The sequence below is a fragment of the Eleginops maclovinus genome, chromosome 24 (genome assembly GCF_036324505.1).
Source record: "Eleginops maclovinus isolate JMC-PN-2008 ecotype Puerto Natales chromosome 24, JC_Emac_rtc_rv5, whole genome shotgun sequence".
Lineage (NCBI taxonomy): Eukaryota > Metazoa > Chordata > Actinopteri > Perciformes > Eleginopidae > Eleginops > Eleginops maclovinus.
The window spans coordinates 820948-840224 of record NC_086372.1 but is presented as its reverse complement, the minus strand read 5'-3'; the positions used below and the strand labels follow the sequence as shown (position 1 = coordinate 840224).

The 19277-nt window shown below is 44.5% G+C and overlaps 2 protein-coding genes across 3 annotated transcripts; one reads left to right on the top strand and one right to left on the bottom strand.

Annotated features, from left to right (window-relative positions):
• Positions 1–142: 142 nt before the first annotated feature.
• LOC134861113 (inhibin beta B chain-like) lies at positions 143–11754 on the bottom strand. Its single transcript, XM_063878125.1, has 2 exons — positions 9126–11754; positions 143–5471 (listed from the first exon to the last, which is right to left on the bottom strand). Exons 1-2 carry the CDS (start codon positions 9529–9531, stop codon positions 4696–4698), a joined length of 1182 nt encoding a protein of 393 aa, XP_063734195.1. The 5' UTR covers positions 9532–11754; the 3' UTR covers positions 143–4695.
• LOC134861115 (ras-related protein ralB-B-like) lies at positions 11430–14598 on the top strand. 2 transcript variants are annotated; one of them, XM_063878127.1, is made up of 6 exons: positions 11430–11646; positions 12508–12535; positions 12653–12798; positions 12902–13110; positions 13220–13394; positions 13484–14598. In XM_063878127.1, the coding sequence occupies exons 3-6, from the start codon at positions 12685–12687 to the stop codon at positions 13589–13591; spliced, it is 606 nt and encodes a 201-aa protein (XP_063734197.1). In that variant the 5' UTR covers positions 11430–11646; positions 12508–12535; positions 12653–12684; the 3' UTR covers positions 13592–14598. The 2 variants fall into 2 exon arrangements, with proteins under 2 accessions (XP_063734197.1, XP_063734198.1); XM_063878128.1 differs by having other exon boundaries at positions 11483–11646; positions 12508–12532; positions 12654–12798.
• Positions 14599–19277: the final 4679 nt, after the last annotated feature.

Sequence of the window (19277 nt, the reverse complement as noted above, 5' to 3'; positions counted from 1 at the left end):
AGTCAGCTTCTCTGTTTATAATTCAAATAGGGAATGTGTTTGGCGTGAAAATCTTTATTATGTCAACACTGAGAGAGGCTGTTGTTCCTGCAGAGGTTCAAATGTTTCCTGACGTCCAATAAGAAGAAGGAAGGACAACAGAGCCGGTAATAAGACATTTATTTCCCATCAATAACAAACAAGTATTTCAGAAAGCATGTCGGTATGTTACAGCGGTTGTACAGGACGTGCTAACATGATGTGCTAACAGGACTCTGCTAACAGGACGTGCTAACAGGATTCTGCTAACAGGACGTGCTAACAGGACTCTGCAAACAGGACGTGCTAACAGAACTCTGCTAACAGGACGTGCTAACAGGACTCTGCTAACAGGACGTGCTAACAGAACTCTGCTAACAGGACGTGCTAACAGGACTCTGCTAACAGGACGTGCTAACATGACGTGCTAACAGGACTCTGCAAACAGGACTCTGCTAACAGGACGTGCTAACAGAACTCTGCTAACAGGACGTGCTAACAGGACTCTGCTAACAGGACGTGCTAACATGACGTGCTAACAGGACTCTGCAAACAGGACTCTGCTAACAGGACGTGCTAACAGGACGTGCTAACAGGACTATGCTAACAGGACTCTGCTAACAGGACGTGCTAACAGGACTCTGCTAACAGGACGTGCTAACAGGACTCTGCTAACAGGACATGCTAACAGAACTCTGCTAACAGGACTCTGCTAACAGGACGTGCTAACAGGACGTGCTAACAGGACTCTGCTAACAGGACTCTGCTAACAGGACGTGCTAACAGAACTCTGCTAACAGGACGTGCTAACAGGACTCTGCTAACAGGACATGCTAACAGAACTCTGCTAACAGGACTCTGCTAACAGGACGTGCCAACATGACTCTGCTAACATGAATCTGCTAACAGGACATGCCAACATGACTCTGCTAACATGACTCTGCTAACATGAATCTGCTAACATGACTCTGCTAACATGAATCTGCTAACATGACTCTGCCAACATGACTCTGCTAACATGAATCTGCTAACATGACTGCTAACAGGACGTGCTAACAGGACATGCCAACATGAATCTGCTAACATGACTCTGCTAACATGACTCTGCTAACATGACTCTGCTAACATGAATCTGCTAACATGACTCTGCTAACAGGACGTGCTAACAGGACATGCCAACATGACTCTGCTAACAAGAAGTGCTAACAGGACATGCCAACATGACTCCGCTAACAAGACGTGCTAACAGGACATGCCAACATGACTCTGCTAACAGGACGTGCTAACATGACTCTGCTAATAGGACATGCTAACATGACTCAGCTAACAGGATTCTGCTAACAGGACGTGCTAACAGGACTCTGCTAACAGGACGTGCTAACAGGACTCTGCTAACAGGACGTGCTAACAGGACTCTGCTCACAACAACACAAGAAAGGAAAACACTAGGAATATTATTGAAGTACTCTGATTAAAAAATATGCGATATTCCTTGTCTAGGTATAAAGTAGAAAAGGATGAAGCTGAGATCATACCCTGATACAGTGTTTAGGCCTCCAGAGCTCACGGCCTCTTTGGTTGCTTGATTAGGTATAATACTCAATTTAGCTTCTATAAAAATAACGTCTCTCATCAATGGCAGTTTCTATTCGCTCTCAGTCCTAGCTCCACAGTGCAAATACTCTAACAAGCATCGATGACGGAGGCAGGCGGGGTCGGGCAAGAGACGGGGCTGCCTGGGGATAAGAGCCGATAGAGTGGATAGAAGGAAGAAATTTGACCTTAACCTTAGACGATGGCTTAGAAATGACCTTTTTTGCCTTCTTGGTGTCAGATCATACATTTCTGGTCACATAGAAACCAAATCCAGACACCAGGAATCACTCAGAGGCTTCTTTTGACCCTTTCTGAGCCACACGATCAAAGCTATGGGTAGCCACGGTAAAACTGGTGACAGGACTAGCATTAGCATTGCTGTCCTGAATTATTTCTAATCATTTTATCATTTTGTGTTTAAAATGACCCAAAAAAGCTCTGAATAACTTTCTAATTGTACATCTGACGCCCCCAGAGTGAAACACATCTAATTCAGAACCAAAATCAATGACATTGATCAGAAGCTCTACAATACAAAGCAGTTTCCCGGGCTGATGGGAGGGCTGATAGCGGAGTGATGAGTCTAACCTGGAAATATCAAAGTGGTGTCAAAGTGACTGAAAGTGTGTCTCTAAGTGTGTTTCGGGGCCGAACTGGGAACTCCACTGGGACAAAAAAAAGAAAATCATGCAGCACATCTGGGTCAACGTTAGCCCCAGTTAGCCTGCTTTCATATTTCAGAGATCCAATACATGAAGGAAGGAGGGTTATCTTTCATTTCTCGATCGGAAACACTCTCTAAAAGCTCCTTAAAAAAGCAGATTTCTAACCTGTTTCTGTTCCCAGTCAAACAGGGCTGATTCTGTTCCCAGTCAAACAGGGACAAAGACATTAAAACCAGATTTATTTCACATTGTCTGTTATTTTGATCCTCTTTAATGAGGTTGTAATTGATGAGTGCATAGCAGAACTAATGCTTTCTCCCATCTTCCCTTCCAATAGTTGTCCCTTGCTCTATAAAGTAGGATTTCTGATCTATTCCCAAAAACAACGTGACTCTGAAACTTAAATATCGGATTTATTTCATATTTGATATCATTAAAAAAAATCTAAAACATTTTTTTCCAACATTTTGTGGCTTAAGATAATCACATCATTTTGTGTGAAAAAAACACAATTTCTGGGTTTGCTTTTAAATATTCAAACTGTATTTGCAAGAAGTCCCTTCTAGCTGCTATTTCTGTTTAAAATGCATATAAAAATATACTTTATTTTGCACCAGACTCAACCCTGTCCGTTGGGAAATGCACCGGAGATAGGCCTTGTTTCAAAGACTGGAAACGACATACAAAAGTACATTTTCTTCAGAGTATAATTGGGGAGAACCATGTTGTGTCTCAATAATGTTCATCTTAGGGTTGAGTTTCACTAGCAGCCGAATGGAGAGGAATGTTTTGGTTGGAAATTACATTTTTTAAGAGCTGGAGTGAGTAACATCTTTCTTTCCTCGTACCAGACTTCCCCAGAAACACATTTTTATTTATTTGCCTCCTGCGGTCCAGAGCCCGACCCCTGCCCCGCTCACAGACACTCACACTTCAAGTATTGGTGTGTGTAAATGGTAAATACTATACATTGCATAGCTTCATGCGGCACTTATTTCTCTCTGTGAGCTCATTAAAAAGGCATTTCAGTCTGCAAGTGCTATCAAAGTGTGGTCGGGGGGACCGAGCTTCCAGTCTGACTGGATCGACTGGAAGGACTCTGAAGGGAATATGTAGACAGCACTGGATGAACGAGAGGTCATTCCTGACGTGTTTCCGCCATCTTCACGTGTTGGGGACGCTATGAAAGAGTATCTGGAAGATGGCGTTCTTGGAAAAGGAAGTTTGGACGGTTGACGGGAACCAGAAGTGGATTCCTTGTCGGGAATCGTTTAAACTTTGGATGGTTTCTGGTGCTCCCTTTGGGATTGGACTGGTTTGAGCGCAGCTGGATGTGGTTTGCGTTGTAAAGCCTCAGATTCCTGTGGGGGGGAACACTCTCCAATTTGCTCTTCTGTGGTCGGCAACAAGAGGCCAAGTCCAAATCTGAACGGGAGAAACTTTGGTGCACGCTTTTATAATCGAAAGGAAGATGAGAAAATCGATTAATTCTGAGGTTGCTAATTCCATAATTTTGAAATATTGTCAAATTAGAGAAATGGATAACGTGAGCGGTGGTTTTTGTTCAAAAGATCCTTGGAAAGATCTGTTTGAATGCACCAGTGGTCCCACAACAATGAAGATAATGGGAAGCAGCGTTCAGAAGAAGGGCAGCGAGATGCTGTGTCTAAATGGTTCAGATTGAGTGTCAAACTTGGCAGATAAATTGGTGCACGCTTTTGTAAATGAAAGGGAGAAAAGCTCCAAGAATGTCTGTGATTCTGGGGCTGCAAATTCCTACGTTTCGACATGGAAATATTGAGAGCATGAATTACCAGTAGAGCTTTAGAAATGGGGGTTAGTGTCGAGCTCACAGTGAAGATAGTGGAAACCAGATCAGAAAAAGCCCCAGTACTCCCTTCCCATTGACAAGTCTACCTTTTTAGATGTCAGGATTTGATCAGGGTTTGGTGACCTGTGTTTGGAAGAGTTGCTTTCGGTTTCAATGTGAGTCAATGTGAGTCCAGAGGAAGTGCTGTACTTGGGTCGACTGGTGTTTAACATCTTCAGTGCTTGCACCGCGCGTTGCTCTTTAAAGAGGTGAGTCTCCTCTGGTTGGGTTCACACATGAAGAGTTTAATCCCAAATCTACCTACCCTAACATCTGGAGCGGCTCTGGAAAGGCTAGTCGGTCACATGAGTCCTGGTCCTCACTATCTTAGAGATATCTCATGAAGAACTTGATTGTATTTAAAGATTTGGAAGAGAACGTCCCTTCTGAAGGACTCTGAGACCGTCTTCCAGCAGAGAATATATCAGCAAACATAAATATATGTACAAGTCTCTGTGCAGGCATACATGAGGGTGCATGGATACGTGTGGATGAGGTGGTGTGTGCGCTTCGGTTCTCCATAAATATGTTCTGTGCCTGCTCGACTCAGGCACAGCCACACTCCTCCACGATCATGTTGGGCACGTCGCGCTTCACGATGTTGTACTCGTCGTCGAAGTACAGCATGGACATGGTGCTGAGCTTGGTGGGGATACAGCAGGAGTTCATGGAGCCCGGGCTCATCCCCCGCATGCGGTATTGGTTCACCACCGCGGTGTGGAAGGACGACGCCGATCCGGGGACGCCCGCCATGTACGCCGGGCAGTTCCCCTCGCAGTAGTTCCCAAAGTACCCCGAAGGCGCTATGATCCAGTCGTTCCAGCCGATGAGCCGGAAGTCGATGTAGAACTGCTGGCGGCAGCACAGGCTGCTGCTGCCGTCGCACTCTAGCCCCCGCTTGCGGATGCGGTGCTTGCTGTCAGTCTGCCGCGCCTGCACCACCAGGAAGGGCCGGTGCGCCTCGTCGTTGTGGTCGAGCAGCAGCGGCGCGACGTCCTCGGCCTCGCAGCCCTCGCAGCGAACGTCCAGGTTCTGCCGCCGGTCGCCCTTCTGAAACACCAGCCGCACGGCGTCCGTGAGCACGAAGGTGTGCCAGCCGCTCCGTTTCAGATCCACGCGCTTCTCCACCAGGTTCCACTTGCTTCCGAGGCCCGGCTCCTGGTAGTACACCTTCACCGTCACTTTGCGCCGCGGGCGGACCTCCAGCGGCGACGGCAGCAGCTTGAAGTAGAGCCAGAGGACGGCCTGCGTCACCAACAGGTTCTGGTTCCCCTCGCTGGAGATCAGGAAGAACAGGCTGGACTTGGAGGTCAGCAAGTCATCTGAGGAGCAAGAACACAGGGATGTTAATAAAGTGACTTTACAAATAACATCTGGAGTGTATCGAGGGACCGTCCCTGAAAACATCTGCAGGAACCCGGGCGTTTACATACAGTCATTTTAAAATGTTTGCACAGAGCCCTTTGGATCCTGCCCAGTAGAACTCCAGGATCTGAACCACTGCCCATCTGATTGGTGGATGACTTGGATCTTTGTCTTCCTGCTGATGGGGGGGGGGGTTCTTGTCACGGTGGTCATTTTGAAGATGTTTGCAAACACTTTAGTGAACTTGGGGACAGATTAAAGTGCGACACCAGCCCCTGTGTCCCCTCGGTGCAGGGTGGCAGCATAGATCCTGCAGACTGTGACAGGAAGCGCTGGGCATCGGGCCACTTGGCCTCCAAATTGGCCCAAATACTAGAAGTTTAGAGGCAGGGGGGGGGGGGCTTAAGAGAGCGTTGCACAAAGGTTCAAAGGCTCTGTTCTGAATGCTGCCTGAAAATTAGATCTTCTGCATCCTCACAAAGGGGGGGGGCAGCAACAATCAGAGAGAATGGAGATGCGAGGAAAACCATTTACATCACACTGGCTGCTTCTCAGAAGCCGTGGCAGGCTGCAAATGGCCAGAGGCTTTTATTTTAGCGAGCATTTGCTCATTTGTGGAGCGAATAAAAGGTTTGGAGAGAGGGCAGCTGAGGTGTTCGCACACCTCTTCATTATGAGACAATCACATATTAATCATGGCCTCAGGTTTGGCTTTAACAGATAAGGTGCAACACCTCCGCTGAGGGAGTGACACCATTTATATCCAGAGCATCATGTGATTAAACACTCTGCTGCAAAGTCCGTCACAAAAGCACAAAACGGTGCATCAATCCGGTTAATTTGATCAAAGTGCACCAGAGTGATGCCTTTCACTGGCTGTTTACTGGTCTCTCATTGTGAGTCTTTCTGGAGCCAGAGCTCCCTTTAAGGAGGCTAGAGTTTGATGTTGGGTTGTAAACATCCTGAGAGAAACACGACTCTGCACACTGCACCCAATCCTAAAGTCCTGCAGAGAATCTGTCATGGATCCGCCGCAGGTTGCGGAGACTCAGCGGTGCTTCTCCAGCGAGCCTCCACACGCAGCGTCTGTAACCGTGATCCGGCAGATCTCGCTGCAGATCAGAGGTGACCCAGGACCAGTTTGGCTGCAGGTGCACACTCTGCAGGTAGCTCTAACTCATCAACACCTGGTGCATTGTGGGAAATAAAATGAGAAAACAGCAAGATTTTAAATTGTATTGAATTACATTTTTTATTATTTGTATATATTTATTTTGGTATTAGTGTTTTGATATTGAGTTATCTGCACTTCCACTTTGCTCTGACTCTGATAAACGGAGGTCTACATATTAATTGTGCAAGCCTGATTCAGGTCGGAGCAGCTGTTGCTTGATGTTAAATTATGCAAATATTTAGGTTTTGATTTCTTTCTGGTGACGAGTGTTTAGTGAGGCGGATAAATAAACCCCTCTGTGCTGCAGGACAGAATGCGAAACATGCATCCCATAATATATTCCTACTTAAAGACTGAGACACAAATAAGCTTCAACATCAGGGAGTTTTGGCAGAAAATGAGACATGTTGCTGCTTTTTAATTTGATCAAGAGCTGCTGATGTCTTCATGAAGAAAACACACACACGCACACCCACACACACACACACACACACACACACACACACACACACACACACACGCGTGCTGAATGGTAATGGCGTCAATCTGCATGCAGGCTGCACGATGGCCGACACAAAAGCTCTGACCTTATACTGAGGGGAAACACACACACACACACACACGCACGGCCACAGTGACCGCAGGTTTAAGGGACTCCTGAACGTATACCCCTTTGAGTCTCCTTAGCCTCGTAGGAAAGCTAGAGAGCGTCTGGAGGATGCCAGCTCTCCTCGGTGCCTCACATTAAATCAGGTCTTTCTAACGTGCGACCAAACATCAGACGGCCTTTAGGAAATGGGAATACTCCAGATCTACAGAACTCCAGTGAATGCCCCCTGATTTAAAGCCCTCTCCAGCTCCGCCTCTGGCTGTTCTGTCCCGGTGCCATGCCGGTAGCGGTCCAGCTGGCAGCGGTGCGAGGTGAGGGTCCGCAGCCTGCAGAGCAACATCTAAGGCTGAAAGACTCCCCACAGGGGTGGGGGGGAACCTGAACACAACACCGAGGGGGAGCCAGGAGGCCTGATGTCCAACTTTCTATCAAGTGCTTAAAGGCAACGTGAAAGAAACCCCCTAATTCTGATCCTGCTTCAGCCCCTCTGGCACCAATCTGCACCTAGAGGCCGTTTTTTTTTCCTTTAAAAGGTCTTTATTTCCACTTCCAGCCTCAAAAACCTGTAGATTTGTTGCTTCTCTCTGTTTGGAATCATAAAAAAGTGACAAACAAGACGTTTAAAGACTTCAACAGCACATTTTACACACCATATAACCCTGAGCTGCAGCCCTGCAGACAAATGCAAAGCTTCCTGCACTTTACTTTATCCCTCAAGCTTCTATACCTTTAGATCAAACACACACTCTACAATATCCTCAGATAACACACACACCACACACACACACACACTCTCTGAAGGTGATGAGAGACGGAATCCGCTCACCAGACAGCTGTATGCACACACACGCTTTTATTTTGGCGGGGCTTTTCAACATCTGTTCACCATCAGCGCATTGTCTGGGCAGTCTCTCTCAGCCAGTACATAAATACTGACACACACACACACACACACACACACACACACACACACACACACACACACACACACACACACACACACACACACACACACACCTGATATTGTATTTCACAGAGTACAAGTGTCCTGTCTCTTTTATGCTCCCCCAGAGAGCCATAAAGCCAAAAGGAAACTCACTTGTATTCCCATTATTCACTTCGACCAGAGCCTGTTCCTCTCCGTGAACCTGAGGCTACTCTTCAGGTGTGTTTCAGGATCAAAAGTGATGTATTTTAAGTTCAAATCATGCTCCTCTTTGCTCTTATCCTGCAAAAACTGACTGAGCTGCACAAACACCTTGAACTGAATCTTATTTTCTGCTAAATCTGCAGCTTCTATATTGCAAATCACCTTTAATTTGATCCTTTTTTCTGTAGAAAAAGCTGGAAATGACCTCTAAATAACATCGTGTTTTCTCTCACAACTTGATGCAACTTCTCAGACTAAATGCTGTGTTTTTAAAGATTACATTTGGGTTAAAATATGACTTTCTCTATATCGATCCTGCAGAGACTTTAGTTTTACCTGCCGCTCTGCTGTCTCTGCAGGAGGCTTCAGATGCACCAAACAGCCAAAGAATAAGCAGAATTCTAACATGTCTCGCTAATATTCATATTTTCTTAAATAAGTTGACCCTAGATGTGGTAATCTTGACTTTTGTGGAGTTATTTTAAAGAAAATGTTTGTAAAATGTTAATTTTGAGAAGAACCAGGTGTGACTCAGAGGTCAAAATGAGAGATTTCTCAAATGATCTTGAGTAAATTGACCCAGTGGGGAATCTTCAGTTATTTTTAAGACAATATGTCCTGTTGTAAAGTGAAGTGCCCCCCCCCCCCCCCAAAAAAACACACATCCCATGACGCACCTCTCTCCGCGAAGCTGATGATCTCTGAGTCCTCTGGCACCTCGTTGCTCATCGCGTGCCCGTCCAGGTTTGGGATCTCCACTCGGCCGTCCTCGCGCAGTTTCCCCGCGTGCAGCTTGCGCAGCGCCGTCACCATGGCAGCGCGCGATACCGGGTGCGTGATGTTGGGTCTTTCGCGCATCTGCAGGCGTGTGAGGATGTGCCGCTTCACCGCCTCCAGGAAGTCTCCGCGCAGCAGCGCCGCTTCTGCCGCGTCACTGCGCACTGCCGCCGCGTCGACACCGCACGATGTGCAGCCTTCGAGCGACGCAGCAGCGGTGTGCGCCTCCACCGCCTCGCTGCCGCGGAGGGAGAGCGCGCACGAAGCCACGAACAGCGCGAGGAGCCGGAAGAAACAGATCCTCATTTTCTGAGAAGAAGAAGAGGAAACTTTCTCTGAGTTTCTGCAGGAAAAGCAAAGATCCAACACCGCGCTTACATCGCGTTATGGTCTGCCTTCACCCGGGTTAGAAAAGCTCTTTATCCCGGGTTATATTCACTTTGGAACCTGGGTTAGAAGTCCTCTTTTCCCAGACTTTAGTCACTCTTTATCCCGGGTATATGGTCCTCTTTATCCCTGGTTTAGTCACTGTTTATCCCGGGTTGTCTGTCCTCTTTTTCCATGTGATATTCACTCCTTATCCCGGGTAACATATCCTCTGTGTTCAGGGTTTTATGTCCTCTTTTTCCCTGTGAAATGTTTTCTTGTTTTCGGGTTATCAGTCCTCTATATCACAGGTGTTATGTCCTCTTTATGACTGCTTTATCCCGGGTTATGGTCCTCAGTATCCCGGGTTAAACTCTCTTTTTCTCAGCTTCACAGCATCCCCTCCTCCAGCAGCAGAGTCCATCTTTAATTGAGTCTTGATGAGTCAGATTTAATCCATGTTCTTCACTTGTTCCTCCTCAGTAGAGGGAGGTGTTTCCATGCTGCCTCTGAGGCTCAGGAGCCAAAACACTACTTATATACAGGGGCCAAAACTAGGGGGCGGGGCTAAAGAGAAGCGGGGCTAAAGAGAAGGGGGCGGTGCTTAGTGACCCTCCCTCAGGACCAATCACTCCTACAGTCAGGTTTTGAAAGACCCCCAAAAATCAGTGTTTAGGGACTAGATGTGCTTGTTTTTGATTGGTTTTCCTTTAATAGCAGCAGGTACAGCTGCAGGACATGGTTAATAACTCACACTGGTGTATTGTATAAACCTCAAAAAGACAACCTGAGTTCTAGTCAAATCCAGCAGATATGCAGTACAACATGTGTTAGGGAAACTCAGAAAAACCAAATGAGCAACTGGAGACGCCAAGCCGACCTCTGGCTGCTGATTATCATAACCTAAAACAACAAGAGGTCGAACACCCTCATTATGTGACCCGTCTGTATTTAATTAGATTCATAACACAAGTTGTTTTTCTGCAAATTCACCAAATTCTTAGCGTTGAGAGGGATAATAAACACGTCTGCTTTAATTAAAGGCGAAAAAAGAACATAATTTTAACTTTAAATCCCTTTTGGGGTATTTTAAAGATTAATTAGGGGTGCTAAATGTAGTTATTTAACCTCATTACATGAAAGGTGATCAGACGGGTCTGGTTTACAGGCAGTGGATAAAGTGAGGACATGGCGCCATCTTCCGTCCAAACACTGGAGCTGCAGGTGAGACTTTATCACTTCAAATCTGTAGAAATCACAATTTTCATGCTATATTTAACCCCAATTAAGATCGAAAATGTATTATATTCTAGATCATATTAATTATACTCTGGTCCTATTACTGCTTTCATTATATATTCATTTATACTGTACATTTTTTGGTTTTTTTTACACACTTTTACATTTTTGGTATGTTAAATATCATGAGTTCCTCTCTTCCAAATGTTGTTTTGTATTTTTAATTTAACAAACACAAAATAAAAGATTTAAAGGGATGCATTTTTCTTTATAATTACATTTTAATTATTTTTAATTTATTAATGGTACATTTTTTTTCTGATTTGTTTCTTATTTGAAAAAACAGTACCATTACAAATATGACCAATACAGAAATGTAAAGGAATACAAGGAATTCCGTGACATCACATCCTGTTAACGTTATCCAAGATGACAGGAAAAGTAAGATGAATCACTCCTCTCCCGAGTCCCTCAGTCTGAGCTGTATTGAAAAAGTCATATCTTACAGCTAATAACCTACATTTTAAGTCTGTGTGTTGACATATTCATCATCAGATAAAACGTATTAATTCGTTGTATATATTTGTAGCTGTATTTGTAGTTGTTTACAAAAGAGTTGTTCAATCCAGGCCAGTTTACCCGATGTTCCTGGCTTGGTTTTTAACCACAGAGGGACTCCTCTTGTTGTGACACACGATCTTGGTTTGAGTCCCTGTACAAGGTGCGGCAGAATCTCCCGTTTAACTTGTAAAAAGTTTGTGTTTCTCTCAGTTTATGGCGGATTCCTTAGCGACAGCTACAAAAACACGTTAGCAGGTGAGTTCCGACACTTTTTCCTTGTTGTTTAAACCAGCTCTGCGTTTTCTACGTTACGTTTTAAGGCAGTTTTCTCTGAATTCGCCTAAAAGCGTTATCTATCGCGGCTAGCTATCAGTTAGTGAGTGACAACGCTAACAGCCAATAGGGAGCGCCATAGGAGAGTTTGAGCCAATCAGAGGCAGACAAGAGGCGGGAGCTTGTCGTGGCTGTGTAGTATCTTGTAGAAACTCGTTGATATGTCAGCTGGTGATGCAGAGAGGAACATGAAATATAGTTCCTCTTTTACAGCTAACAGGCTAACTACTCATGCATGTCTTATGTGTTTTCACTGCCAGAGTGCAGCAGGGCTATCCAGCTGAATTTTACAGTTAAAACCGGTCATATTTCCACTTTCTGCCCTCATGTTATTGTCCTTGCAGCCCGCATGAGAGGCGGAAAGGTCACTGTGAAGTGTGTGTTTCCACTCGGTGTGTGTTTACAGTGGCTCTTTATCATCTGCACACTCTTTAGAGGAGGGGGTGAGTGCTGGGTGAAGTATCCTGATATTTACCGGCAGGAGAAGTACTCACTTAACCCACTTAAAATACCTGCTCAAACCTCCAAAAAACGTGCCCAATCATTAATGTAATTATTGCACTGAAGAAATACAATGAATGCTTTAGGATAAATTCACATTTTGAACCAGAATACATTCAATTATTGCTCAAAAATACATTTCTTAAATGTAATAGAATACATGTATGTATTTTACTAGGATAAATGTCATTTCCCCTGAAATAAATATAACTAACCTTGGTAAATGTGTATTAAGTGTGTCTTGGTCAGGTTAATAACATGTTTAACACACTTCTGTTACAGGCCTGTTGTAGAGTGCTTTAAGAGCTTGGTAAGTTTACTTTTGATGAATATATTTTACATTTCTTATCCAGGAGTTCTGTAAAAGATGGATGTATTTTTATATATTGAAATGTATTATTTTATATTTGTGTATTTCTGTCTTCAGCGTTGTGTGGAGCGCGGCTCTGACTGGTCAGCATGGCGTCGGGCAAGAACAAGAACCAGACCTCTCTGGCGCTGCACAAGGTGATCATGGTGGGCAGCGGGGGGGTGGGGAAGTCTGCCCTCACCCTGCAGTTCATGTACGACGAGGTGAGACCCTGCACTACATTACCCATCAGCCACTGCTGCCTCTGCTCCTTTTCATTCGGGCTAGTGGAGTCAGAGTCATGTGATTGCTCCGGTCCGCTTGCAGTTTGTGGAGGACTACGAGCCCACCAAGGCCGACAGCTACAGGAAGAAGGTGGTCTTGGACGGGGAGGACGTTCAGATCGACATCCTGGACACGGCGGGACAGGAGGACTACGCCGCCATCAGGGACAACTACTTCCGGAGTGGAGAGGGCTTCCTGCTGCTGTTCTCCATCACCGAGCACGAGTCCTTCAGCGCCACCGCAGACTTCAGGTAGCCCCCGATCCGGTGCTCTGTGCTGCAGCGCTGGCCAATAGGAGCGCGAGTGTTCCATGGTGATGTCACTGTGTGTGTGTGTGTGTGTGTGTGCGTGTTTGTGTAGAGAGCAGATCCTGCGGGTGAAGGAGGAGGACAGCATCCCCCTGCTGCTGGTGGGAAACAAGTCGGACCTGGAGGAGAGGAGGGGGGTCTCTGCTGACGAGGCGACGAACAGAGCCGCAGAGTGGGGGGTGCAGTACGTGGAGACCTCTGCCAAAACGAGAGCCAATGTAGACAAGGTACACACACACACACACACACTTTAACGTCTCTTTCTATTGACTCTCGTTGCCTTAAACCCCACCCCCCCTTCCCCACCTGTCTGCAGGTGTTCTTCGACCTGATGCGGGAGGTGCGTAAGAAGAAGTTGGCCGACTGCAATGACAAGAACGGTCCGAGCGGGAAGAAGAAGAAGAAGCACTGCTGCCTCCTCTAGTCCTGCAGAACGAGCCAAAAGCAGACAGGAAGTCAGACGGACTCTAACCGGAAGAGGAAACACTCCCCCCCCCCCTCACCTCCACCTGTATTTTCTCCACCTGTGTAAAAGCCAAATTTAAAATGTGACGTGTGAGGAATGTCACTCCCTGTTTCCTGCCTCCTCTTTACGGCCTAAAGTATCCGGGCTCTTTCTCAGGGTTTCTGCCGTCGGGACAGAAAACGCAGCGACCAGAAAACATGACAGCAAATTTACGCCCAAATGATAATTACGTGCTCCAACAATCCACCGTAACTTAGTTTTTGTTGCCAGGAAATACAATCTGCAAATATATAATGTTAGTTAAATAAAAACCAGATAATCCCGAGCCGTTCCTCTCCGATCATGTTTTTTAAACGTCATATTCATACATTATTTTTATACTTGTTTTTGGGTTAGCCGTTTTTCACCTTCTAAGTTTTCATCTTTCTGACAGTTTATCCGAGCTCATAGATACAGAACTGTGTCCGGAGACTTTTGGCCGCACGCTGTAAACCCCCCCCTGCTGCAGTCTGTGTGTGTTTGTGTGCATGTAAACGGTCTGCAAGGGGCTCTAATCCCAGAGTTCCGGAACCACTCGACGTCACTACGGATCTCGCGCTGCTCCCATTGGCTGGCGCTCTCATACGTTGTTACAGTGATATAGGCCGCGTGGGCGGGACGTCTCTAAACTGGTTGACTGAGAGAACGGCCAGCTAACCAATCAGAGCAGACTATTTTCCCAAACCTGCAGAAAGGAGGAGAGTTTTGTGCCTTTTCTCCACATTCCTGAGGCTCCTGTGTCCCTCCACAGCTTTACGCTTCACTCCATGAACAGATGCATGAATTGTGATCACGTTTAAAAGGGAATCTGTTATTTAAATCACTCATTTTCTTCTTGTTTTGAAGAGACTTTACATGGTGTTTGTGTTTCCCATGCAGACAAACTATAATCCATTTAATAATAAAAAGAAAATGTAAAAAATGAAGATTTCAGGAGATTAATTATGAAAACATCCTTTTGAATTATAAAACACGGATTCAAATGACTGAAGAATGAGTTCTGCTGTGTAGTGTTCCTGTAACATATAATGATCTACATTTATAATTACTTACCTTTATTTGGATTAAAATCTAGTTTTATTTGACTTCTTAAATATTTTGGTTTAAGAAATAAACAACTTGTAAATATATGATAGCATTTATCCAATTTCACATTCATGTTGTCGTGTATTTCACATTCAAACATTTAAGCGGTGATGGCTAAGAGTCGGTTATTTAAATGAAATTCCTATTATCGCTTTTAATATTAGCATTACGGAATAAGCAGCTGTGGGAGGTGGACATTAAAATAATGTTTCTGTATTTATTTCGAAGGTAAAAGTACAACCAGTCATTCAAAACAAACCTGTCATATCTAACATTGTTCTATTTGATTCCATTTATCTTATTACTACTTCCTACTGATCTGGAAGAATGATATATATTATGCTAATCATTGAAATTACGAGGTGTAATATATTATTGGACCCCTCGACAGGACCCCTGACTCCCCTTTGATGACAGAGTCCTTTAACTCCAGTAATATTCTCAGGATTTCTTGAGATGTGTTGATGCTTTAATCAAACAGCTCATGTAGAGATAAATATCTTACATTATTTTCAAAATGAGATATATTTGATTTCTCCTCAATTTGGAGGGAAATGTGGACTTAAAATGGATCTAATTGATTTGCTGTAATATATTATTTGGCCACTAGATAGAACCCCAGACTCAAGTTTGATCAGTCAGAAAGTAAAAGCAAAGTGAATTTAAACTGAAAGAAACATTTGATTATTTTTTAGGAGACTGTCATTAATATTGATAATAGGGTTTGGATTTTGATATTTCTCAAATAATTTAAAAACAAGAGCAATCCTTTTTAAATACTTCAATGAATTTCAGGGTGTTGTGTTGCTCCAATGTTGGATAAATAAAGCAAACACACTCTGAAATGTGCATATTGACATTGATTTGTGTTTGTGTGATGCTGTGTTCTATTTTAAAAGAGGGTTACATTTCATCCTGATCAAATGATATCCAATAGTGATGGTTTTGGTCCTTTTTTGCGCAGGATCAACGCAGGGAGTATCTCCCTGAAGCGCTGCGCCAAGAGCGCGCTGTTTACACAGAGAGACGTTTCAAAGTAAAAGTAAGAACGATTCAATTAGTAAATACAAAAAATCCATTAATTGAGCCTGCTGTTTCTTATCAAATCCGACTCAGAGAAATCTAAAAATAAAGCTGAAAATAATTAGTTACAATTGATCGTTTAATATCTGCAATGCCCTTTTATTCAACCAACAACTCTAGTGTTTATGTTTGTATTTATTAGTAAAGATGAGGAAAAAATAAGCACCCTAAAATCTGCACTTTCAAAGCAGACAAAAAAAACACAATTTTAAAGTGTGCAAGGGATGGCATATTATACTTAAATATAAATAAATAAATACTGAATACTAATTTTTCAATAATAAAAGTTCTACTAGTGATATTTCCACGTGTTTTATTTTGAAAGGCCCCACCGGAAGCTCTATCATTCCCTATGCATGCTCCCTCAGCGGATCTCAGTGATTCTCCAGCCGGGAAACAGAGCCTCTGATCGGGATGTTTCTCAGCTCTGCTCGGGAAGGAGGCTCCGCTCACAGTTTGAGCTCCTTATTCTGGATCTACCAGGACTGAACTCCTCGCTGTGGAAATTTGGATTAATTCAACGAGTCAAAGCCTGAGATGTGGCCGGTTTTTAAATTAAATTAAGGAGGGTTTTAATGCGCAGCTGGAGACAAAACAGCTAGTTAGCTTAGCCGTTAGCCGCCTAGCATCAAGGCCGTTTTCTCATCACTTTCTGTCTCTGAAAGCTCTTTAAAAACCCACTGTCAGAAGAGACAGTCTGGTTTCTTTCCCAACACGGACTGGGAAGGATATGGGGAAGCGGTGCTCAGCCTGCCGCACATCTGTCACCCCCACCGGGTCTGGAAACTGAGGCTCCCCGGAGAACAGCTGCCTTCTTCGGCCAGTAGTGGACGCCTCCTGCCTGCTGCAGAAGCTAGGAATGCATCCTCCAGCAGGACCATAGAGGAGGATAAACTGGGATTCATGTAGAAAACACCTCAGAGGAATTAATGCATTGGATTCATTGGGAAGAACGCATCATTTGAGGCTCCTGGAGGTCACTGCTTTCACCTTCCTGTCTGAATTACTGAATTAAAACAGGTGTCAGAATCCTGCAGGAACTGGGAATGCATCCTCCAGCAGGCATGTAGAGGAGGACACTGGGATTCATGCAGAAAACACCTCAGAGGAGTTAATGCATCAACTTCCACTGGGTTCACTGGAGAAGAAAGCATGATTTAAGGCTCCTGGAGGTCACTGCTTCCTATCTGAATACCTGAATCTAAACCCCTCACAGCTGCAGAGATGAACTACCAGCAACATCTAGCCAACTCGGCCGCCATCCGGTCCGAGATCCAGAGGTTCGAGTCTGTGCACCCCAACATCTACTCCATCTACGAGCTGTTGGAGAGGGTGGAGGAGCCGCTGCTGCAGAACCAGATCCGGGAGCATGTCATTGCCATAGAAGGTAAGGGCTGTGAGAACAACCCCGGAACAGTGAGGCAATCCCGGGTAACCCTGCTGCTGCACACCCGGGGATAGGTCCCGTGCACTGGCTGTAGGACTGGGAGAAAGCCTGCTGTGGTGCTGGGGTTTGTGGGTAATGCTAATGCACTCTTTAAAGAAAGTCCTGCAGGAGCTCCCTGAGTTGTTGTTGTTGTGCAGATTTGGGATATTTAGCAGATACATGAAATAATATCCAGGTTTGTTTATTACACATAATTGTCTCCACTTATCTGGCATGTTCTCTCGCTGTCTGTCCTTCACGGTGGTAGGCTATTCTGTGGAAAAGACACCCTTTAATTACCTCTAAAAAGACATATTGCTTTGTCTTCTAATAGAAAATATGATCTATAGGATCAAATATCATGTCTCCATGCTTTAATGTTCAGAAAGCTCTTTATTTTTCTCAAACTCACCCTCTGTCTGAAACCAGAGCCCAGTCTGCTCTGATTGGTCAGCTGGCCGGCTCTGTTGGGCTTGTCTTCACTATCGATTTGACTTTTGGATGTAATTTAGTCTTTGGAGGGATTCTGCACCACATTAGACTCTATCACTCCAAACCTGAATCTGAGCGTGCATTTGGAATTCAATATTCCTCTCGGTATCGATTATTTGACTTGGTGTGTTGTTACCAGCTGTTCTTTTTTATATCTGCACATATATATCGTTCCCCAGCTGTTTAAAGATCAGATAACTACAAACACCCAGTAAATGACTTGATGCTGCTTTACCCAGGTGTGGACGGTGTCTCTGTGGTCCTGGTGTTTCTGAGCAGCGTCACGCGCTTCTTCTTTAATTTGATTTACTGATCAGTGCAGATATGCACGGGTCCTCTCCTGCCCCTTCCCACCAGAGCAGATCAAGGGCCAGCTCGGAGCTAGAGCCCGAAACCAGGTCTAAAACACACATCTGAAACTCTGCAAACACAGCTTTAAAGGTCGGGTTTCAGCGTGACACCACGTGGAAGATGTCACGCTGCTTAAAATCAACTTAATGAGACAAAGATTAAAAGCATGCAGTGTCACTTTTTCTTCGTGAAAAAGACTAAATCTGTGTTATTTATTTAGTTGTGTTCCAAAAAACCTGCCAGAAGCAACAATCCTCTCATTTTGAGAGCTAAATCTTCTATTTCCTGTTCCTGTTTTCAGTTTTTCGTTAGTGAATAAAAGATCAATCGAGTCATCAATGGTTTTTACCTCTGAGGTACTATATGGCATGATGTGTGTTTAAAAAGAGGAATAGGGCAGTCCTTTGGAGAGATCTCTGCAGGATTTGGACTAATCTGAGTGGAGTTTGGTTTGTAGAATATCTTGAGTAGAAATGATAGTTTCCAGACTCAGAAAAGGACACATTTAGCATTAAACACACAGATATTGCTCTTCTATTTCCTGATAATCTGTGGTGTGAATGGCTTACATAAGGACACACAGAGTTGTGTAACCTGATGTGAGTCCAGATGTGCAGCGGCTTGATGTGCAGCCTGCAGCGGCGCAGTGACTCACAGAGGATTCAGTATCAGGAGGAGTCATTGTGTTGCTGCTAATGCACTCTGTGAATCCATTTAGATCCAAACATAGAAGTCCTACGCACTTTCAGAGAATAATCCCCTCAACACTCCAGAACTGCACAGAGAACATCAAACTCCATCCCTTTGGGACAAATTCTGCAGAGAAATCAGAAACTAAACTGCAATATTTCTCTTTTCAGATGCAAAATATGTCAGTTATTTTAACTCAAATATCCCATAATATCTTCCTCCAACCAAACCCCAATCACAAATCCCTAATTTTGCAGACATATCAGCAAAAAACCCACACTACTCCACTGAGTTCAATTCAAATCCTGCATCATTTCTTCTTTTTAAAATGATCATCAATAATCCTGATCAAAGTCCCAGCATGCACTCTGTTTCTGTAGTTCTTTGGACCCTCTTTCTGTAGTTCTTTAGGTGGGTAACTCACAGTTTGTTAAATAAAGTGTGACGTGTTTCCTGCAGCGAGGGAACAAAGAGAGA

Coding starts and splice junctions, on each gene's coding strand:
- LOC134861113 (XM_063878125.1), bottom strand. CDS start 9,531: ATGAGGATCTGTTTCTTCCGGCTCCTCGCGCTGTTCGTGGCTTCGTGC. Junction 5,472..9,125: donor CATCAGCTTCGCGGAGAGAG/GTGCGTCATGGG, acceptor CTTGCTCCTCAG/ATGACTTGCTGACCTCCAAG.
- LOC134861115 (XM_063878127.1), top strand. CDS start 12,685: ATGGCGTCGGGCAAGAACAAGAACCAGACCTCTCTGGCGCTGCACAAG. Junction 13,111..13,219: donor AGCGCCACCGCAGACTTCAG/GTAGCCCCCGAT, acceptor GTGTTTGTGTAG/AGAGCAGATCCTGCGGGTGA. Junction 13,395..13,483: donor CGAGAGCCAATGTAGACAAG/GTACACACACAC, acceptor ACCTGTCTGCAG/GTGTTCTTCGACCTGATGCG.